The sequence below is a fragment of the Crinia signifera genome, chromosome 3 (genome assembly GCF_055691185.1).
Source record: "Crinia signifera chromosome 3, ASM5569118v1, whole genome shotgun sequence".
NCBI classification, from domain to species: Eukaryota; Metazoa; Chordata; class Amphibia; order Anura; family Myobatrachidae; genus Crinia; species Crinia signifera.
The window spans coordinates 73318243-73343141 of NC_139219.1; the positions used below are offsets into that span (position 1 = coordinate 73318243).

The 24899-nt window shown below is 43.5% G+C and overlaps 1 protein-coding gene across 2 annotated transcripts in view; it reads left to right on the forward strand.

Annotated features, from left to right (window-relative positions):
* Positions 1 to 23509, forward strand: part of LOC146062524 (MAL-like protein) — a 38286-nt gene extending 14777 nt beyond the window's left edge. For both annotated transcript variants that reach the window (XM_083174639.1, XM_083174638.1), the window contains exons 2-4: positions 15536 to 15706; positions 20045 to 20200; positions 21351 to 23509. In XM_083174639.1, the coding sequence (XP_083030765.1) occupies positions 15536 to 15706; positions 20045 to 20200; positions 21351 to 21413 (390 nt within the window). In that variant the 3' untranslated portion in view covers positions 21414 to 23509. The remainder of the gene's footprint in view (positions 1 to 15535; positions 15707 to 20044; positions 20201 to 21350) is intronic.
* The last annotated feature ends 1390 nt before the right edge of the window (positions 23510 to 24899 follow it).

Genomic DNA, 24899 nt, shown 5'->3' on the forward strand with positions numbered 1-24899 from the left:
AAATGTGGGACATGTAGACCAACACGTATGTTTTTATACACCTGTACAAGGCAGGTCCAAGTACATAATGATGATGATGACTAGTAGTAAACCAGGCACCACGTAAAGGCTTAAACAATTGGGATGTGTACAGCTCTGCAAATGGCTGAAAATGAGCTATGTTTCCATACACTTTCATTTTGAACAATGTACTATCATTATCGTCTAACTCTACATCTGCCCCTTTCTGCTAATTTGAGCCCATGGAGAAAATAATGTAAATGCAATTTGTGCCCCCCCCCCCCCAATTGCATGCACTTCCATAAACCTTATGCAAATGTTTGTGTATTCTGTTCTATATGTTCTATATAATCAATATATGACCTGCTTTTTTCTATTTGCCTTTTACCCAATAAACCCTTAAAGATTATTTTTTCCTATATTAAGTAAGTTTAATGTTAAAAAACATTTGCTGAAATGTCTGTTTGCGCTGAGGCTGGTAGAACAGGGGTTGGAGCTGACAGTAGCATCGGCAGAGAACAGTATAGGCATGCTCACATAAAATGTGTCTGAAGCTGGCCATAAGAAAGTTGGGTACTTATGTATTATCTGGGCTCCCGATTTTTTCATTGCATGCCACTACTTAAGGCATGCAATGCAATGCAATGCGATTTTTCATTGTAAAGACCTGATTTTTAATTGCATAGTCAACCATGGGTGATTTCATACCCCCACTATCCAACTACGCATGGAGTTGATTTTATATAGTGTGGCGAGCGCAGCGAGCCACCGAGCCCGAAGCGTGGCGAGCGTAGCGAGCCCCGCGAGCCCCGCGAGGGGACGTGGATAACTTTACATGTATTCTGCGTCCCCTTGCAGGGCTCGCTGCGCTCGCCACGCTTCGGGCTCGGTGGCTCGCTGCGCTCGCCACACTATATAAAATCAACTCCATGCGTAATGGTGGTATGAAATCACACATGGGTGACTATACAATTAAAAATTGGGTCTTTACAATGAAAAATCGCATTGCATTGCATTGTATGCCACTATATTGCATGCGATGCGATGCGATGCATCGAAAAAATAGGGCGCCCAGATAATACATAAGTACCAAAAGTTGCATACAGTATGTACCTTTTTAGGAGGGGATGACTTTCTTTGTGCTTAACCGTGATTGGTGGAACATGTCTGAATACCTCCACATGATATTATTACTACTAAAATGTAGCTGCTGTGGTACATTATATTTTTACATAATTGGTCCTCAGAAGGAGGAATGTACTGTATGTTTCAGCCTAAAATGTACATTAAATTTGTATTTGTGGTTAGTTTGAATTTATATGTTTAATGTCTCTTGGCTCCGGTAGTAACCCACGGACATCTACTGCTGTTGTCTCTAGTAGTACCCCATACACATCTACTGCTATTGTCTCTAGTAGTAACCCATACACATCTACTGCTGTTATCTCTAGTAGTAACCCATACACATCTACTGCTGTTATCTCTAGTAGTATCCCATACACATCTACTGCTGTTATCTCTAGTAGTAACCCATACACATCTACTGCTGTTGTCTCTAGTAGTACCCCATACACATCTACTGCTGTTATCTCTAGTAGTACCCCATACACATCTACTGCTGTTGTCTCTAGTAGTACCCCATACACATCTACTGCTGTTGTCTCTAGTAGTACCCCATACACATCTACTGCTGTTGTCTCTAGTAGTACCCCATACACATCTACTGCTGTTATCTCTAGTAGTACCCCATACACATCTACTGCTGTTGTTTCTAGTAGTACCCCATACACATCTACTGCTGTTGTCTCTAGTAGTAACCCATGCACATATAATGATGCTATTATTTCTGGTAGAAACCCATGCACATCTACTGCTGTTTTGTCCAGATGTAACCATAGCACATACTGTATACTACTAACCCATGCACATTTACTACTGTTGGCATTGCATAGGGAATCCGTGTGCAGTCTACATCTGGGCCTACTTCTCTCTAGCTGATGGTACAAACAGTAGACTCTGGCTCCGTGCCAGATTCTACTGCGCACATGCAAAAACAAAGCAGCGGGTATTACCTGGTTATTTTTTTTCTACTGTGCATGTGCAGATTGCAGGGGAAATGGGCACCGGGACATTTTTCCAGTAGCGTGTGCAGCACTGCCACTGTCGGACCACAGGGTCTATGTGTATTGCATATCCTGCACCCATTATAGACTCGCCATGGTCTCCAGAAGTAATCCAGGCTCATATACAACTGATCATTTAAAGACTCATTTAAACAATAAAAATCCCGGTCAAAATATCGACACGGTATTTTTACCCTGTCGGTATTTTGATCGTCGGTCAATTGTTGTCGGTATTTTGACAGTCTTATTTCACGCTAGAGATTCCATCCAATTTAAGCATACTTCAACATAAGCTACTTCATGAATTTCTGTCACAGGCAGCGTTTCCACCTTTGGCCAGATGTTTCAGGGCTGCTAGCACTTTAATAACTAATAACTTTTCAGTATAATAAGGCATTCAACAAATATATGTCTCTCTTCCCCTCTCAGGCTAGAGACTAGATAATATAAGATGTGATAAGATTAGAGGCAGACTCTTTTCTGCCTGCATGAAAACTGTTCAAAAATATTAAGGATGTATTTCATATTTGATCTAATAAGGCACCTAATCAAATATTATTAACAATAACAGTTCCATGAATCATTTTAAGAAATCTTTTCAAGACGGTGTATTTTACGAAACAGTAAAAATTACTGTATATATATTGGCCTCACATCCCATTGTTTGGACTTAAGCTGGGTACAAACTATACGATGTACAATCCTGTTAAAGATATCGTCAGTGACCACATCCAGGAGTAGGCTGTCGTTAACGATATGCTCAGATTGAGCTGCATGTATAGATGTAGTAAATTTGACAGAAAATCACATAGGCCCTTATTCAGATCTGATTGCAGTACAAATTTGTTTGGAAAATGGGCATGAAATCTAAATTGCAGTGTAAAAATAATGCAGCCAGTATTTACCCTGCACAGAAACAAAATAACTCACACAAAACTAACTCTCTCTGCACATGTTACATCTGCCCCACCTGCAGTGCACATGATTTTGCCTATTTTCCAAACGAATTTGTACTGCGATCAGATCTGAATAAAGGCCATAGTGTGGACCCAGCTTTAGTTCATAGGCTCCATTCCATCTGATTGTACTGTATATTTATGCACAGTAAGTAGCCAAGTAACTCAGTTTTGTTTGCGTCCAAACATGATGAGTTCACCTTACCTGTCACTTTTTTGACACACCTGTCTCACACCCAGGAGAAAGCACACAGATCCAAAAATAGCTTTTAAAGTGCATACACACAGGGTGTTTTTGCCCAGCGTGTATGCAGAGAGATGATGGGGAAAATCGCTGGGCTGAAAATCACTCAGTGCTCAGAGCGTTTTTCATCCGTCCAAGCGATTTTCCCTCTGGTGGATGGCTTTCAATAGCAGGACACTATGGAAATCCATCCATCCCATCGCTCATCTGCTGGTAATACATGGTTGAAAAGTTGCAGGGGAAAAGTTCTGCTGACAGATAAATTATTACTGCCCAATGACTTTATGAAGTGTCACACAGTGACGAGACAACTGCGCCTTTCAAATAATAATTTTAACCATTGGCAACTTGACAGGTCAAAACAGGTGCCCATACACTGCTGCGATGTCTTGCAGCAGTGTACGGACACCCGATACCCTGCGAACGTTGCGGGACCTTCCCGGCAGCAGAGACGCATGCGATCCGTCACAATTTATCACAACTAAAATGTGTATGACACCCGATGGGACCGCTCATTGGAGACGGAGATGATATGTGCTGCACGTAAGCTCTCCGTGTCTGACCCCCTCCCAGCATACTGCATGCAATCCTACCACCTGGGAAGGTCCCGTGTGGCTCAAGGAGGATTGGGTGCGACTTCTCCGAGGGGAGAATTTGCATAGTGTATGGGGGCCTTTAGATTTGGGTGAGGTGTGTTCAAACTGACATCTAAATTGCAGTGAAAAAATAAAGCAAAAAACAAAATAACTCACCCAAACGCTCTCTGCACATGTTACATTGGCCTCATCCGCAGTGCACATGGTTCTGTCTATTTTATTTGAGAAAGATTTTTTAATTTGCTATCCAGTCTGAATCAGGCCCAATGTAAGGAATGCCAAATAGTCCTGTGAACAGAAAGCTTTGCACCGTGGGACAGAATTATATATATATATATATATATATATATATATATATATATATATATATATATATATATATATATATATAGAACTATATAAGGACAGTTAGGAGACACTTATTATTAGTTTTTACAGTTTAACATATGCAGTTATTATTGGACAGTAAACTATATAGTTTACTGTGTGATTATACCTATAATGATATAACAGTTATTATCCTTCGATAATAAATTTGTTGACTTGTTGTTTAGTATGACTTGTTTTGTTTTATGCTATTGTTGCATATACAGTACCTTATGTAAATTAGGTTCAGGCATCAAGCACTATGTATTGTATGGCTGGTAAAACAGTCTCTGTAGTAAATGCTATTTTTGGTAAATCCCGAGTGGTTAATGAACTAGGAACAAAACAAGCAACTTTGTCCCATGCCAGAGGCAGAACTCTGGGAGGCAATGGAGTCATCTGCTGCCGGGCTCCTGCTCCCAAGGGGGCACCTCTCCTCCACTGTGAGTTTGAATCAGTTAATTGAAAGCCATTGATATCGCTTCTGTGGCTATCTCCTCCTCCTAATAGGACCATAGATGTCACACACTCTGTATTCTAAACATAATATCCATAACATACATACATGCATACATATATTTATATACGATGGTGTGTGTGTGTGTGTTGGGGGGGCACCAATATTTATCTTGCCTCCGGGCAACTGGGATGAACTTACGCCACTGTCCCATGCGGAGACCCTCTAGTTAGACCCACCCTTCTAGGCATGCTGGTCACCACCCTCAATAGAAATGTTAGGGATGTGGCACTGTAGCATGTGCCTGTTCCAGGTGATATGCAACCTTCCTACAGCACGGAATGTACCTAATTATGCTGATGTGAATCACCCTGCCTTATTGTATGAAAGTGGTTAATTGTATGTTAATGAACAAAATCCTAAAACATTGTCATTCCTGTTCACAGAAAACTGGTAGCACAGCCCTGATCAGTGGCTCAACTTGTTTCCTGCTGTTTATGCCTCATATATTTAATCCACCCTATGGTACGTCACGTGTGTGTGACATTGGGCCTTATTCTAGTTCACTTTTTCCGACAAAATCCTTTTTAGATGGACAAAACCATGTGCACTGCAGGTGGGGCAGATGTTACTTGTGAAGAGAAAATTAGATTTGGGTGAGTTATTTTGTTTCTGTGCAGGGTAAATACTGACTGCTTTACTTTTACACTGCAATATAGATCTCACTTTGAAGTAAACCCCTGCCCAAATCTAATTTTCTCTTCACAAGTAACATCTGTCCCACCTGCAGTGCACCTGGTTTTGTTCATCTAAGAAGTATTTTGTAGAAAGAGTGAACTAGAATAAGGCCCATTATCACACATCTGTCCTTTCGATGGTCATAAATGTCACAATCCAATGAATGAGACCAGCATAGTTCAGTGTTATGCGTACCATATAATGGGCAGTTGTATCAAGCTTAAAAAAGTAATAAAATAAAGAGTGATAAATCAACCAGCCAATCAGCTGCTGGGTTTGAAAAATGACAGATAGAAGCTGATTGGCTGGTTGTTTATCACTCTCCACTTTATCACTTTTTGAAGATTGATACATCTAGTACAATCATTAATGTTTAGCTCCGCTTTTTCATCAGTTATTTACACCCCAGCATTAAATTGAATCATCTGCAATGGAAGTACTATACTGTATATAGGAAGACATCTGTGCAGTTTTGGCAGATGCTACGTAACCATCCTTGCACCCCCCTTTCAGGCATTCATGAGTGCAGCTCTTTCAGCACAACAGCACGCCGCCACCAAATTGAAACTAGAGGAACAGTCCCTTGAGTTTGAATCCAAAGGTGCCCACTCATTCACCAGATTTGAATCGAATAGAATGTATGTGGGATGCAGATTAATTTGCTACTAATAGAAATATTCCAATACTGGCAAATATTAGGGACCGTTAGTCAGGAGGCATGGCGTACAATCAATATTAACCAGGAGTGGGCAGTAAATGGCCCTCAGCTGGTGTTGGAACTTCACAGCATGATCTGTAACAATTTTATTATGGCCGAATAGCAAAAGTGTAGCAGAGCATGCTGGGATATATAATTCTATGGAAACTGAAGGGCCACGTATTGCCAAGCCCGGATTTACACAGTATATAATTTCCCCCATTGAAATGCATTTTGATCTGTTTAGTTGTAGTGGTGCGCAATAGCGGTCTCTCATATAAAGAGTCCGTCCGGTTAAGAGGCGCGGTGTATGACGTCTGTCACCGCGACCCCTCACTAACCGGCTATCAGGCAGAGCAGCGGTGGTACCACACAGGACACCGTGATCTCGTACCCCCACTGGCAGGTGAATACCGGCTCTGACCTGCACCTGTGCCTGCCCTCAGAGCCAGATTAAGGTCTAAATGGGCCTGGAGCTGAAAATTATCAAGGGCCTATTATGCGCAATAATAGGGTTTGTGGCCAGCACCTAATAATGTGGGAGGCGTGACCAGTGTTCTGGTTGGGTGGTCTGCTCATGGGTGTGTCTCTATTTGTGTATAGGCATAGGAAAAATGCAGGGAGATATTTTGGCGGATGCCCTCCAAAGCTGCACCCGCAGGATGCCGATGTCCTAAGATACTTGTGGGGTCATCCATAAAAAAATACTGAAAGCCGAAACTTGGACAACATTTCAGCACCTTTTATGTGGTCACCTAAGTTTACCACGCCATATAACCCTTATACAAATCATGCAACACAATAGTAACCCCTTATACTGTACTTGCCTCTTACACATAGTGGGAAATTTACTAAAGGAAATTTGTAAAAAATAGGTGTATTTCTATCCAGAAATACACTTATTTTTGACATTTACTATCCCGAAAATACGGCAATTCGTACCGAATTGCACATCAATACGACTACGACTGCCATATTTTCGGGATAGTAAAGTGTAAGTGTAAGTGTATTTCTGGATACAAATACACCTATTTTTTTTACAAATTTCCTTTAGTAAATTTCCCCCATAATGCCACATTGAATGAGCCAAAATTCACACCGACTGAGCCAAAATTCACTCAATGGCACACGGATTGAGTCAAAATTCAGGGATTTACCTGGAAATATGGTCCCAGGATCATGCAGGGACATTCCCGGGCTGGCCCATTTTACACCAGCCTAGTCCCTGCATTTTCTGGTGTGATGGGGAGAGAACCCCCCTCCTTAAACAACCATCTATATCCTCAGAACCAACTGAGCCTTTTACATGTGGGCTTTGAATGATTTTGGTCCCGTGAAACTGTGCCGTTTGGTTCCAAAAAAATCTGTCCTCAAACAACATGAACAGCCATGAAATGACATTTCCGAAATGAAAAAATTAAATGGAAAAATCAGTTTACCCGCAATATCTCTAGAACCAATGAACCCATATGGACCAGCCTGGTATCAGATTGAAGACCCAGCGATTTGGGATTGAGATCAACCTCGATCTTCTGTGATGCCAGAGGGGGAACTGGCAGCCGTTGGAACCTGGTGGGGGTCAGAAATAGTGGGTCCCATGTTATCCTAAGAGGGGAAAACGTTCCAGGTTTACCTAGCAGTATCTCCGGTTCCCGGAGGGCTAGCAATGCGGGGCCAGGCTCATTGGAAAGCTCTGGCCCTCAGCTACAAAATGGGCCTATTTAGAGAGTGGGCATGGAGCTATAGCTCCATCAGCCCCATTGTTAATCCGGCCCTGCCTGCCCTCCGGCCAGCACTCTGGTGATCACACCTCCATCTGCACCGAGTGTAAGCCTGCGACGGGACAAGTACAGAGCTCACAAGCCGCCAGCATGTCCATCTTATAATTCCTAGCACAGACGTGTCGCTGCCTGAATATTTGCTGCATAGGATACACATTTATTGTGGGTACACAGCCTGATCTCCTCTTCCTTGAGCAATATTACAGGGTGGTCCTAGCCCGATTCCCCTATAAAGGGCATACATAGAGCATCATAAACGTGATTGTGCTTATGGGTAGTATATCCTTAGCACCCATATAAACAGTTGATTAGGAATACTTACCTATAGAAATTGTTTATAATCCCTGTGATAAATATATTTTGGTGTCTGCAGTGGCATAAGGACCAATCCTAAGGAAATAACATCTAATAAATATTTTCAGTATACTCAAGTGAAAAACACACCACCACATAATCATACAATTTATTAAAGGTATACATGACATTGGGGCCCCACTCGGTGAGGATAGAAATATCCTTTTATTTCGTAACTTTTTAAATAAATATATGAATAAAAGTTATATTTTTCTTTAATCTCCTTGGTGCACCACACAGAGACATCCTCTCTGTATCCTCCTTAAATTGTATTAGAAGGCTTATAGAGCCCATGATCCTTCATGTTGCTGAGGTAATCCAATTGAAAGGAGTTCCTAAGCATTATTAGACAGATGTTATAGTTTTTCAGGTTCAAGAGTGTACACTGAATTAATGAATTAATGGATGTTACCAAATTACATAATTCATTAATGGTAAACACATCCAGAATATAGAATAGGTTGAACTTGATTGATTTGTCTTTTTTTATTCCAAATATGTAATTTATTAAAATAAATTAACATCAATTAATTTAGCTCACACTACTGCAGTTGGAAAATAAGTAGGCAGACAGGAGTAGGCCATCCATCCAGTGGCTGAGTCCATGGATGCAGTTTTACTGGCCTTGGCAGAGTGATTTTGCCAGACATTGTGAGGGTTACTCGGATGTCCGCTGTTCACGCAAATGATTCCTTGTCTTTGTCTACGAACACAGCAGCAGATCAGACAAGCCATCAGTGGGCGTCTTTATTCCTCCTGTAGCACTGGTATAATTTTGAATAGCTGCTGCGGTGGTTTAATGCCTGAATCAGCCCCTTATACCAATTTTCCACCCAAGTCCTGAATCTGTTCTGAGATTTAGAACACAGTTCCAGGTCAGACCCGGACCCCTTTTACATCGCCGCAAAAAAACGGGTCATCGGCGGGTCAGCCGTGGTGTAAATGGGTCACACCGTGTCCCTTTACACGGGACTTCTACCCAGGTCCTGACCTGGGTAGAACATGGCTAGGACCTGGGTAGAAGGCATACACACCCTCCGCTGCTATCTGCTATACTCTGCAGACAGCAGCAGCGGCGGCTGCGAGGAGGTGTTCAAAGACCAGGGTCCGACCAGGGATTTTGGTGCAAAAGAGGTATTAGTTTCCATCCCAGATTATTGATAGGTCGGAAGCATTTATCCTGCACACGGGTGCAGCAGTGGCTGGAGTCTTCCAGCTCCCCCACTGATGTCACTGGCCTCATTCCGGATGTGTGACAGCGCATAGGGAAACAGCATTTCCGCCATGAAACTCGCCATGGTGTAAATGGTAGGCGAACTGACCCATTTACACTGCCGCTGGATCCAGGTCCTTCCTATGACCAGCCTTGCAAGATAGCCGGGTTGGATTGCCAAGTCACTGGACCTGGACTAACCATTCTCCACTGAGTCACAACCTGGGCTATCAAGGCAATAAATCACATTTTATAGTGGCAGTGGAAATGGGGTATTAGTAACTTTCTATGTCTTGTTTTTTTGGTGCATTTTTATGTGCACATGAACTTGCAAATGCTTGGTCGTGGGCCAAGGCTCTGAGTCATTTGGAGAATGTACTTATGAGTTTGGCATATTTCACTGTAAACTGAAAATTGAAAGGATTATTAGTATTTTTTGCTCAAAATGGAAAGGTTAAACAGTATTTTTACATTGCTGAGAAAAATCCTGTAGTTCAAGAAATCATAACATTATGTAACCTAATTGATGCTTTTACCACTCACAGGTAACTGCTTTGGGACTGTTGAATAAAGTTTTATTCAATGTGAACTTAGCTGTTACGTTACAATAAGGGTTAGGCATAGGTGGGGGTGGGGTATTTTGTTTATGCACTTTTAAGGGGTGGTTAGGGTCAGGCTGTGGGGTGGTTAGGTTTAGGCACTAGAGGGGAGGGTGTCAGACTGCAGGGGTGGGGGGTAGGCTGCTTGCCAGGATTGTTAAGGTGGGGTATACAGGGCCGGTGCAAGGCACCGGAGCACCCCAGGCGAGTCGGGGTGGGGGCGCCGCGATGCCGGGGGGGGGGGTACCTGCAGTGATTAAGGTGCTGGAGCGGGCAGGGGTGTCCGTGCCGCGGGGGTGCCTGCGGCCCTGTGTGTAAAGTTGGCAGCGGAGGCGGCGGGGTCCCTGCAGTGAATAGAAAATAACTAGCACTATGCGGCAGCACGGGAAGCGCTTCTGATTTTGAAAACACTGACCACACGCTAATTGGCTGAATCTCAGCCAATCAGCGTGCGGAAAGTGTTTTCAAACCCAGAAGCGCTTCCTGCCCCGCCGCATAGCGCTAGTAATTTTCTATTCACTGCAGGGACCCAGCCACTGCCGCCAGCTTTATACACAGATACCCCTGCGGCACGGACACCTCTGCCCGCTCCAGCACCTTAATCACTGTAGGGACGCTGACGCTGCCAGCTTTATACACAGTGCACTAACCCTCCATGCTGGGGGCGAGGGGCGAACTGCCGCCCTCCAGTGGCCGGCGCCCTAGGCAAATTCCTAGAGCTGCCTAGTGGTGGCGCCAGCCCTGGGGTATATATACTTACCTGACCCCTGTCGAGATTCCCGCCATCGGGATGCCAGCATCAGTATTCTGACTGGCGGCATCCTGACTATATATCCTGTTTACACTGTACAGCAATACTCCGGACTTCCATGTCCCTTCATTTATGGTACTTACAACTAGTGTTACAAGGCCATGTAAACTGATAAGCTGGGGAAGGGAAGTATCCTGTGCTTAAACCATATCGGAGCTCACTCAGGATATTAGTTTGTTAATTTTTCCCTTCTGCTGTAAAGGTGATCTATTAACTCAGAAATACTGCACACACCTGTATTTCACTGAAACTGGCATGTGATTGCTACATACTAAAGAAAGCAAAATGTAATCCTCGAAACTGTGACTAATGGTCTTTTAGAATTATAGGATGGAAATTAAGACAATACTCAATAGTCATTAATAACTTTGCATAGAAATGTATGGTACTCTTTACCTAGAACGGCGCCCATCGCGACCATCGCGACCATCGTATGCACTAAAAAACGGGTGCGACGCGATGCCCGCGATTTTCCCATAGGGATCAATGTTAAAAGTCAGATTGGACGCGATTTTAGTGTTAAATGCCTCAATGGCCGCGATTTTTACATAGGAAACAATGTTAAATGGGCCACAGAGCCCTAATAGTCCCCCTGAAGTCTGAAATGGCCCCCACAATTGTTAACGCCACCCCACGATCAACGTGAACCCGAAGCGTGGCGAGCGGCGGCGGTACGCGTCCTCCGACCTTTTCATACCCCCACTATCCACGTCGGCGTGGAGTTGAGAATAGAATAGTGTGGCGAGCGCAGCGAGCCACCGAGCCCGAAGCGTGGCAAGCGCAGCGAGCCCCGCGAGGGGACGCGGATACCTTCACAGGTAAACGCGTCCCTTCGCGGGCTTCACAGGTATCCGTGTCCCCTCGCGGGGCTCGCTGCGCTCGCCATGCTTCGGGCTCGGTGGCTCGCTGCGCTCGCCACACTATTCTATTCTCAACTCCACGCCGACGTGGATAGTGGGGGTATGAAAAGGTCGGAGGACGCGTACCGCCGCCCCTCGCGGGCTCGCTGCGCTCGCCACGTTTCGGGTTCACGTTGATCGTGGGGTGGCGTTAAAAATTGTGGGGGCCATTTAAGACTTCAGGGGGACTATTATGGCTCTGTGGCCCATTTAACATTGTTTCCTATGTAAAAATCGCGGCCATTGAGGCATTTAACACTAAAATCGCGTCCAATCTGACTTTTAACATTGATCCCTATGGGAAAATCGCGGGCATCGCGGGCATCGCGTCGCACCCGTTTTTTATGTGCATACAATGACCGCGATGCCCGCGATTTTTTACCCCCGACGCCCGCGATGCCAATCGCGGGCGCCGTTCTAGGTAAAGAGTACCAAATGTTTTATTTACAAATGATGTGGTGCTGTTATTAACTGTGTATCTGCTGAATAGCTGCTGATGCTGTGGTACTCCCCTCTGACAGACCTTGAGTAGGAGGTTCCGTGAATTGGGCATTATACCACAAAAGGCTGTGTCACAATCAGGCACATCATGGCTCAGATCACTGCAGGGAAAGTGCATACAGCCTGGGAAAGCAGAAAAGTATGGTATTACAAAGTTGCTGATCTGAAGCAAACATGCCTTACAAAAGTTGCTGATGACATCTGGTTCAATGAGATGCGCAGTTCCAGGTGCATCGGACTCTGAGGATCACACCTGCTGCACTTTAGATAAGTCGCCCAACCAAGCTTCTAGGCAGCCTTGGCTGGAGGTACAATGTATGCCAAAGAACTGCACACAGTGTATCGTATGCTGACCTGCAACACAGGAGGTTCCTGGATGGCTCGAGGGGGATCATGGATGACTTCTGCCTTTAGAAAAGTTGCCCTAGTGTATGGGGACCTAAATATATATCTGTACAAAATAGGAATAAGTCTTATGCCCTGTACCAGTGGTCGAAGTGGGGCGGTATACGGGGGTATGCCATACCGCCACTTTAATCTGAAGATAAAAAAAAAAAACTTTTTTTCCCCCCTCAGGATGCTCTCTCACTCAGCAGCGCATATTGTGCTTTTGTAATACCCCTGTACAACGGGGCAGTCTGGCAGGGGACGTTGATGGACAGGGGGGTGTCCGAAGGTGCGCACTATATTCACTCTTTACTTTTCCATACCCCCACTTCAAAATTTCCATACCCCCACTTCAAAATTTCCACTTCGACCACTGCCCTGTACACATAGTTCGATGTGGCCTATTGTGCTATTCGATTTTGCTTATATAAGTGAAATCGAACAGAAATCGAACGCATTCGATCACCAATCCAATCAGTATTGAACAACAAGGCAATCGCATCACGTGTATAGCAATAAGGGGTTTATTTACTAAGATGGGATGTTGCCCATAGCAACCAATTTAGAATGTACTTATTTATCTTGCACTGTCTACAATATAATAGAAGGAATCTGATTGTTTGGCCATAGCAACATCCCATCTTCAAAAGAACACCTAGTAAACAAGCCCCAAAATCTGATGCTGTTTTACATTTTGGGTTTGATGGGATCCTGAAAACTTGCACCAAAAGCTAGTGACTGGCAGAACCGAATCTCATATTGCACTGCTCACTGGTTCAGTTCAGTCTTGGCCTTTTGCTCCCTGATAGACAGAAATGTAGTGCACACCCTAAATGAGCCATTAACAGGCACACCTTGCCAAGTTCTCACACCCAAAGCATAGCACATGAATGCAGAAATAGCTATTGCAGGGTGACAAAGTTTCCTGTCTACGTCATCCTGAGGATTCGCCTCCTATTTCTTGCGTGCATGAACTTCAGTTCTATTATGCAGACTTTTTATAAGAAAAAAAACGACACAAACCACCATTATATAATCTGGTTTAAGTTGAACCAGAGCATTTGATGCCACGGGCATAGCTGCCTACCTTCCTGCATACAAGAGGAGACTCCCTGAAATAACAGCAATCTCCCTCTCTCCCTCATTAGTCTAACAATCTCCCTCATGTCACCTAGCCCACATTACACTGGTTAATTTTTGGGGAAAAGGGGAATAAGAGATAGATACATTTACATTGAATCATCAGTACCATTTTCCAGCACTGTAGTAAGTATAGTAGCTCTTACTAACTGCTTTGGGGCTCATCTACATTTAGCTATAAGTCATTTTAAAAGATTCCTCTCAGATGTAGCAGTACACACCCACGCTTCTATGTGCCACGTTCACAATCTCTCTATCATTGTCTTTGGGAGTGCCCAGTGGTTCAGGGTTTCTGGAGACAAGTTAAAAGGGATGCTGAAACCCACCTAATTAATTTTGTACCCTATACTCCAGAATGAGCTGTTCTCTGTATCCTCCCAAAGGGACAGAGATTCGTCCCAAGATGCAAAAAATTACTTCTCGCAATAAGTGCCACAGCTAAAAATAATATTTTACAAGAGTGGATTTAACCAACCCTTGTAAATTTTCAACTATATAAAGAAAAACAACTTTAATTTCCGTATGGATTGGATTGAAACCATATTTGATAACGAAAAGAAAGATGCATCCTTATTTAATACATGGGAAAGTTTTATTGCTACCTTGCCGGTTTCAACGCAATCCCAGATCCATAATACCATGCGATTGACTTAGTGGTACGAGAACCGCATCTTAGTTGGTGACCCCCCTATTGAGCTGCCCGGTGGGTGAGCGTCAGACATATATATTCTTTTTTTTTTCTTCTCATTATTCTACTCTTCAATGTAATCTTCCCATAACAATGCTTACATATAATTTATACATTTTATACCTGTGTCATACTCAAATTGTTAAACAGTGATGACTAAATACAATACTGTAATCAGCTCTTTATTGATACTTTATGTAATTTTTTAAATGTTCCCTTTATATGTATACTGTATGCCTATTTTCAATGCTTCTACTTCAATACAAAAAAAAAAAGAACCAGAACTGGAGCAGGTGCTTTTGAAAAACAGTATATGAATCTGGGGAAGCTAAGTTGTGGTTAATCACCGGTGGAGTGGAGAATTTTGGCATCCTTCTATCCAAGATACAGTATCATACCTGAAAACTGCCTCCACCTGGGTTAATTCATGTGGCACTGCAGATGGGGCAGATGTAACATGCAGAGATATGTGAGAGGGATGCGTGCAGTGTAAATATGTTGCTCAGTGAATGTTATCAATCATATCTGTCAACGCTACACACAGCAGACTATTATATACTCCTTCCTCCAGTTGCCACTTACATCAGAGGTTCTCAAACTCGGTCCTTAGAACCCCAAACGGTTTATGTTTTCCGAGTCTCCTCACAGAATCAACAGTAGTAATGACTACTCCTGTGCACCTGCCGGGTGACCTGTAACAGGTGAGCTGTTCAGGGTTCTGAGGACCACTGGCGTTCATGTCAAAGTGCATCATGGAAGCTTTCTGTCATATAGAAAGAACATTTGACCTATTTGTACTGAACAAATACACACTGATAATAAATGGATTGAGATATACAGTACTGTATATACACAGACACACAAATAAATTAATCAGCTTCACTTTAGCAAACCTGTATCATTCATTATCTATTAGCATTTTGTTGTTTGTAACAGAGAATGAAAAGGTTTATTTGCTCAACATTTGCATCTATTTTTCTTTCAGATATTTGGATCATGGGTTTGGATCTTGGTTGCTGCTACTAAAGTATTTTATCCACTAACCCAAGGATGGGTCATGTATGTTTCAATATCCTCATTCTTCTTTTCATTGTTACTCCTGATGGTCTACGTGTTTGGTTTCCACAGAAACCACTGCGGCACCTGGAGACTAGTGGTAAGAAAACATGAACCCGAAAACTTCAACTGTGAAATTTCCTGATGAAAATTCTGTGTCCTGAGAACTTAAATATTTTTGAAGATTATTTAGTAAAATGTATGGCTCACTGTTTATCAGTACAGGCAGTATGGATGATGTAATGGTTTGCCTTACTGCCTCACAGCATTGAGGTCATGGGTTCTTATTCCACCACGGCCCTAACTGTGTGTAATTTATATTTTCTTGCATTGTTTTCCTCCAACAATCCAAATACAACCTATACTAGGATAATTGGATCCCCACAAAAATTATTCTTGTGTGTGTAAAGCCCCATACACATTAGCCAACCTGGCTGATATAGTAGCTGCCCGATACTGTGCGTACACATTGAACGCTATCGGTCGCTGATGTCGGTTATTGAGATCACCGGGCCTGCAAAACATACAGGTTATTTGACTGTATAGCCAACTTGACCTGCATATTCAGCGGACATCAATCATCAGCGGACATCAATCATCATCCTTTCTGAGCGATATATTTCAATATATCTTCTAGTGTGTACATTCTATTTCGTTAACAATGATTGATGTCTTCTGAACATGCAGGGCAATGGATAAATGTGCTCAGGACAGACCAGATGGGTTCTTATCTGATGTCAACATTTTGTTATTCTAGGAAAATTGAACAATATTTATTTTACATACAGTATACCCCTTTTACACCGCACAAATAACCAAAGTCTGACGTGGGTTATTGCAGGGTCGACCTGGGTCACTGTGCAGTGTAAAAGGACTTTTGAAAAATCCCGAGTCCAGTAACTTGGCAATCCGAGTCAGGTGAAAAGAAGGGTTTTACCCGGGGCGGACCCGGGTTGCTGAGCAGTGTGAACGGGTAACCCTGGTCCTGTTCGTACTATAGGGCAAAAACAGAGGCAGCTCCAAGCAATGCCTCCTTCCACTGCCCCCCAATGACATCCAGCCTTCCCAATGACATCAATGACGCGGCTTATTGCCAGGTTGCTGTGGGGAGCTTCACCTCGCAAATGCCGGGTTGCTATTAAGTGAAAAACTACATTACAGTGTAAAAATAAAGCAGACAGTATTTTCCCTGCACAGAAACAAAATAATTCACCCAAATCTAACTCTCTCTGCACATGTTACATCTACCGCACCTGCAGTGCACATGGGTCCTTATTCTGGTTTACTCGCAAAGGCAAATTTTTCTTAAATGGACAAAACTATGTGCACTGCAGGGGGGCATATTTAACATGTGCAGAGAGATTAGATTTGGGTGATATATTTTGTTTGTGTGCAGGGAAAATACTGAGGGGCAGATTTATTAAGCTCAGTAAAGTGATAAAGGGGGTTATTCTAGTCCATTCTTTCTGACAAAATCCTTCTTAGATGGACAAAACCATGTGTACTGCAGGTGGGGCAGATGTAACTTGTGCAGAGAGAATTAGATTTGGGTGGGGTTTTTCTTCAAAGTGAGATCTATATTGAAGTGTAAAATCATGCAGTCAGTATTTTCCCTGCACAGAAACAAAATAACTCACCCAAATCTAATTCTCTCTGCACATGTTACATCTACCCCCCTGCAGTGCACATGGTTTTGTCCATCTAAGAAGGATTTTGTCAGAAAGAGTGAACTAGAATAAACCCCAAAGTGTCTTTTTTTTATCACCGGCTAATCAGCTCATAACTGTGAAGTTAAAAGTGGGGTGAACCCGCCCCAAATGTGTGTGTGGTGTGGGGGGGGGGGGGGGGGATCTAGGGGGCGCTAGGTAGGAGTGACTTCCCAGCAGCTGCTCAAAGATCAGGTTAGTTAGACCTGTATGGATGTACACAAAAAAAGAGAGAAGGGGGTAGTAGCAGCGCTAAAAATAAAAATATTAAGATTGGATGATCTTTACTTAGAATATTTTACTGGAGTAAAAACAATGACATAGACATGAACATATATGATAAAAATAATTGCATGTAATATACAATAAATCGATGCCCGATTCCACACTAAAGCAGTTTAGGAGAGTCCGTTCCTATTGGGCCCAGATGGGGAAATAGAAGATGGTATATTTACCGCTCCACACACAGTGATAGAAATGTCCTGATGTCCACGTGGTCGGCCCAAGTTGGCACAAATAACCGAAATCCACTGGAAGGATATAGGACAGTTGGTAATGTCCTCAGGTACCTGGGTGTTGAAATGCGGGGTGGTATGGTGAAGTTGCGGACTTCAATGTCCCAATTTGATCGTGAAAGGCAAATAATTTTCCTGGGCTGGTCCGGACTACAATCCAAAGTGGTAATGGTGGAAAAGGGGCAACAGCACTCAGCTGTTGCCCCTTTTCCATAACATATGCGATAATTATAGCAAAGGACAGCTCTTGCATTAAGAGCTGTTCTTTGCGGTGAGAGTCGCCGGGTCCCAGCAGGTCCTGGCGGCTCCCCCCTCCCTCACACACCCGGCGCTGCTGCTGCTGCGCTGGGCTCTCCTCCTCCCTGCTGCTGCCCGGGCACAGGTGAGGGGGCGATACGGCAGTAGCGCACGCAGGGGGGGTTTCTGAGTACCCAGAAACCCCCCAGGAATCTAAGGGCTCTAGTCTGAAAGCTGAGGGTCCCCTCTTTCCATTGGTACAAGAATTTTTAAAATCGGCCCTGGGGAACCAGAGATATCTGACTTTAAATGAGTGGTCCCCATGCAAGCCTGTTAATTGCTCTTCCCAGTCAGATATTTCAGGTTCTGTCTGACTTATGCAGCCCACACACGCACCGATCCCGGCGTGCGTTTTGGGCTTAACTAGCACACATAGCATCGCATCGTATGCCTTGTGCATACGATGTGCATGCGATGCGATGCTATGCTAGAAAAGGCTAGTACAAAAAGTATGTGCAGCACATACTTTTTGTACTGTACGATGAGGTGCCGCGGGAGCGCGCACCCCATCGTACAGCATCGCACCGCCCGCATTGGTGCGTGTGTGGCCTCCATTAGAGTTTTTCTGAGGGTATATTCCAAAAGCTGGGACTCTCCCCCTTTGATGGACACTAGTAGCATGTCTCTACTGTTCCCAAAACCAGAGATATCAGCCTTCCAGCAGCTGGTTACTGCTCCAGCTCCACACACCTGGTATGTAGTTTTATATGCTTCTTGGCAGATTGCTCTGCCTCCTGAAATCTGATCCCCTAGTCCCATTCTCTAGTTTTTAATTCCATTAAAATCTAAAGGAGGCCATACACGCACCGATGCGGGCGGTGCGATGCTGTACGATGGGGTGCGCGCTCCCGCGGCACCTCATCGTACAGTACAAAAAGTATGTGCTGCACATACTTTTTGTACTGGCTTTTTCTAGCACAGCATCGCATCGCATGCACATCGTATGCACAAGGCATACGATGCGATGCTATGTGTGCTAGTTAAGCCCACAACGCACGCCGGGGTCGGTGCGTGTGTGGGCTGCATAAGAAATCAAGTTTCAGGAACTGGAGATATCTGCAGTCAAGCAAGCTGCCCTCCCACCAGAAAATTCTGAATAATAAACTCACTCCACTATACACCCCTCCTCTGCATATCAAACATCCTCTACCACCCTGGAAGTTATGTATCAGGGCGCCTTCATTCAGCCCAAGGCCCCTTCTCCCACCTCATCTCCCACCATCTGTGCAGTAAAGGGGTAATTAGTGGAAATTACTGATCCAGGACCTACATGCTGAGCGGTTGATATAATACCCCCTACCACCTGCGGGACATCAAAGCTTCCGCTCATAGCACCCCCACATCCTTAACGTTGGAGGATTGGTAGGGGCCCCAATACATTGCTATGCCCAGGGGTCTACACTGCTGTATATATATATATATATATATATATATAATATTATTATTATTATTTATATACATTTGGTCTATCTATATTACTTTAACTGACTCTGCATATACTGGGTCACCTAAGTGTCCATCTCCGTGCTTTGCTCCGCCCCTCTCTGGAAACCCCCTTCTGAAAATCCTGCGTTTGCCCCTGCGCGGGGCGACGGGGGTCCGTGCGAGGCGGCGGGGGGTCGTTGCGGGGCGGCGGGGGGGTCGTTGCGGGGCGGCGGGGGGGTCGTTGCGGGGCGGCGGTGGGATGCGGTAGAAGCCCATTGGCTTCTATGGGGCATCGCCAGATTTTTCTGGTGATGCCCCCCGCCGCGTTAACCTGGCGGGGGATGCTTAGAGCATCCCAAAATGCGGTAAAAACCCCAATAACGGGGTTTTTACCGCATTTCTTGTTTAGAGAATCTGCCCCATTATAATGTAGTTATATTTAGATTTCAATGCTGTTTGACCTTATTTGTTGCCTGTTTCACCTTGTCATATTAGGATGTTATTTACCATGGGATTACAGCAATATTTTACCTCAGTGCTGCTGTGTTACAAGCCAACGCAACAATAGTCTGTGATTCTGATATACCAAATGTTTCTCTATCAAGACCCCAGTGCACTCCAACATACTACCATTTGGATGCTGCAGCCACAGTAAGTTCACTTAATGTGTATATTTTCAACATTTTATGGTTATGGTATAAAGCATGGACTGACTCATGATTGTAACTGTCTAGTCTACCATTAGTGGTCGACCATATGACTAAGTCAACAGGGTCAAAAGGTTGACAGGGTCTAAAGGTCGACCGGTAAAAGGCCGACATGAGAAAGGTCAACATGGTCAAAAGGTCGACAGGCAAAAGGTCGACATGGAAAAAAGGTTGACATGAGTTTTTAATGTTTTTAGGGTGTCTATGTTGACATACAGTAGGTCAACATGGACACTGTCTAAGTATACCGCATCCCCTCGCTGCGCTCGCCATGCGTCGGGCTCGGTGCCTCGCTGCGCTCAGCACACTATTTTATTCTCCCTCCACGCCCTAGTAGATGGTAGGGCATGAAATACTGCCTGTCGGCACATGTCGGCTAAAGATTTTGTCAAAAAATGCATGTCTACCTTTTTCATGTCAACCTTTTCCATGTTGACCTTTTCACCATGTTGACCTTTAGACACTGTTGACCTATTGTGTGTCGACCTTTAAACCCTGCCGACCTTTTGACTGTCTACCTTTTGACCCTGTCAACCTTTTGACTGTCGACCATTAGTGGTCGACCTATCCGATGCGTACAGGACCACACATCGGATCGGATGTCAAAGTCGGAATTGGGTCAAATTGGACTAGTGTATGGGGGCCATAAGGCCATGAAAACACACTGCACAAAATAGAACCTGTAAACTGTTGATTTACGTGATACTAGCCGGAATGTTACACAATTATTGGAGTAGAAACATTTAGCCCAGAGTTTTTCTGGAATTAGCTCAATATTTTTTCTATATTTTTCTGTTTTTTGGGGGGAGCTATCCTACTAGGCCACCAGTAAAATCTGTGTGTTCTCAAGATAATTAGTCCTGTTTTTGCTCAAAAATGGGGTGGTTTTCATGAATTTGTTTCTCCAGATGGCGGCATACCCCTTTTAATGCATTTCATTATTCACTCAAGATAAATAGCAACTAAATACTTGTATTTAGAGCAATAATTAAGTATATACACTGTTTATACACAATTTGATAATCACGTCTATTTACCGACAAACATGAATATAGATATAATTTTGATAATATTACTATCTATTTTTTTTTCAGTTCTTTGCTTTCTTGACAACGTTGATGTATATACTGCACAGCTTCCAGTCCTACGTTCACTGAAGGCCTCCCGCGAGGAACGAAACGCAGTCTGTGAATGTGCGGATCAGATGGGACAAGAAAAAGTTCTCTGCTGTGACAAACTTGAAACGTCCCCATCAACCTTAGTCTTTATGTAATGAACCTCAACAACACTGAAGTCCATTATCCCAAAATATATATTTTTTTATTTTTATTTTTTACTTTAATTATGTTACCATTACAGGGGCATAAGCAAGTCCTCCGTGGTAGTAACAGAAATAAATACTAGGATTATCCTTTGTTATGTAAGGCATGCAGGCCGAAGTAAATATCTCTTAAGAAGTGAGCTTGGCTGATACACGATACGCGCCAGCCTATGAGAGATCTATTGTAATGTCACTATACATTTATGACAATAAGGTTACATGAAAAGTATTATTATATAAACATGGCTTTATTTAGGTTAAGCACTTTTCACTGTATTATTCTCTGTTTGATATAGTTATATTTATTTTTTCATACTTAAATACTTTCTTATTCCTTCTTTGGCTTATGTAATAAAACACAAACTTCTATTACGGCCTTGCAAATTGTTACAACATTGTACAGCATCCATACAGTAGACAGATCAATGATTTATAATAGCACAATCTCAAAATTAACAGGTTGCTGAGGAATCAGTTGAAAATCACAAACCGCAGAGAGTGCGGCAATAAGTATAGAAGTTTGTAGCTGAAGGATGATCACACCTATTATTTGCCTGGTTCATGGGTGCAGAAAAGGGATTTTAACCCTATATATTTTTATTTCCTCTTTATATTTCCCATGTGTACATATTAATAAATTAATGTATATAATATTTTTGTTATTTTGCAGTCGATTGCTTGCTGCATACACATAGCGGCATGCTGCAGTAATCCCTGGGCAAGCCAGTGGCTGCCCGTAGGAATGCTCACCCCACCGCACACCACTGATGCCCATGTGTACATTCCTCTCCTTCCTTGGCATACAAATTGTGCCATCCATGCCTACATATGTAAATGTCCTAGCAGAGTTAAGCATTCTGTAGCGCTGCGGCTGTAACCCTTCCTTTTCCCATAATCCTTTGCCACCTTTCAAAAATGTACTCTCAATCTCATAAATTGTAATTAACTTGTTGTTTGTTGTTTAGTTTCAAGGGATATGTGTAACATTATTAGAGACAGGGCCAGGTGTTACTGTATATAGGCCGAAAATATGAAAGACAGCTGGCAAAACATAGCAGACAGAGAGCTTGTTTACTGCTTTAAAAAAATAGATAATAATACAGGTTGGGTATCCCTTTTCCGGATATCCCAAATCTAAAATATTCTGAAAACTGTACATTTTCAGAATATTTTGTTGTTGTTGATGTCCCCCCCCCCACTCCGCCTCTTTTTTAATACTTACCTCATCCCAGGTGTCCACGGCGGCCATCGGAATCCTCTTTAGCAGCATCCCTGGTCCCAAGGATGCATTGCACGGGCGCGTTGCCGCTGAAGAGGATTCCGATGGCCACCGTGGATGCCAGGGTACACCATGGAGGTCGGGAGACAATCGGGGCACCGCCAGAGGACCAGGTAATTATGAAAAAAATAAATATCCCGAAATCCGCAAATATCCCTTGTGGTCCTGATCATTTTGGATAAGGGATACTCAACCTGTAATAATAATTTTATTTATATACTGTAGCACTCCTTCTCCAATTGGACTCAATGCACTAATGTATACAATAACCTCTTGTACAGAACATTAGTTTTCTGTTGTTTCGCAAGTAAGCAAATACATTTTTAAGAGTAGCACCGTCCATTTAATTCTATCTTGTATACAACTGTATATTAGATTTGAGTCATTATAAAATTATTCATAATATTTAGCTGCCTACAGATGATCTAAATTTAAAAAACGAACTATACTTATATAAAGGCAATTATTGATGTCTGCCGGAGATATCATTCCAACAGATAGCTGAATGAGATCCGTGTCTTGATGATTTGCCTTATTCTGCCTGTACATTGACTGGAAAACTGTTCGTGTGACGACATATGATATGTTTTGATTGCCTGTTTACAATAAAATAAAGATGGAGGGTTACTGTGCCGCCTTTAGAAATACAGAAAGGTGACTTTTTTATTTCAATATAATATGATGCCAATGACTCTTTTCAGAAGTTAAAGAACATATGAATCAGCATTATACTTTGATACTTTATATCAGACGGCTGAGTTACTAATTTACTGTATTTACCCTGCGAAAATGTAGATATAATTAGGCCAGTACTGATCATTTTTTATGAGGCCAGTACTGATCATTTTTTATGAGGCCAGTACTGATCAACTTCACAATAATAACATGAATGATCACACTATTTCCAGGAGTCTAGATTTTGACATCTAGCTCAAATCGCAAACTGTTTTAGCGCGTTGCATTTGATTTTAAATCAATGCAATGCAATCTAGTACAAAACTCATCGGGCATACATCTCACCATGGGGTTTATTCTAGTTCATTCTTTCTGACAAAATCCTTCTTAGATGGACAAAACCATGTGCACTGCAGGGGGGCAGATGTAACATGTGCAGAGAGAATTAGATTTGGGTGAGTTATTTTGTTTCTGTGCAGGGTAAATACTGACTGCATGATTTTACACCAGGGCCGGCGCCACCACTAGGCAAATCTAGGCATTTGCCTAGGGCGCCAGCCACTGGAGGGCGGCACTTCGCCCCTCGCCTCTCGCATGGAGGCTGCAGGGGTGTCCGTGCCGGGTGTCCGTGCCGGGTACCTGCGGCGCTGTGTGATCTGGCGGCGGGGTCCCTGCAGTGATGCGCGCTATCCGGCAGCCAGGTGGCGGCGCGTGAAGCGCTGCTGGGTTTGAAAACATTCCGCATGCTGATTGGCTGAGATTCAGCCAATCAGCGTGCGGCGAGTTTTCAAACCCATCAGCGCTTCCCGTGCCGCCTGGCTGCCGGATAGCGCGCATCACTGCAGGGACCCCGCCGCCAGATCACACAGCGCTGCAGGTACCCCCCCCAGGCACCGGGGCGCCCTGTTTTACACTTCAATATAGATCTCACTTTGAAGAAAAACCCCACCCAAATCTAATTCTCTCTGCACAAGTTACATCTGCCCCACCCGCAGTGCACATGGTTTTGTCCATCTAAGAAGGATTTTGTCAGAAAGAATGGACTAGAATAACCCCCCATGTGTGGGCACCTTAAATCCAGCATGATTTATGCCCCTTTTCCCTCTTTAAACCTGGGCTATTGCCGTGTCTACCATGTCATGGCACAGTGTAAAAGGTTACATGAAAAACAACTTGGGTTACGTGACCCAGAAATCTGACCTTGGTAGCTTCCAGGGTTGGAGTCGGGTAAGGGTGCCATGTAAGTGGTGCAACCCGGGCTAGAGCCCCACATAAAAACCCAATTTAAATCTGGTGAAAAAGGGATATAACAGGTTGTTTAGTGCTTGTGTCCTTATGCCTTAAAGTTGATGGTGTCATTGACAATAA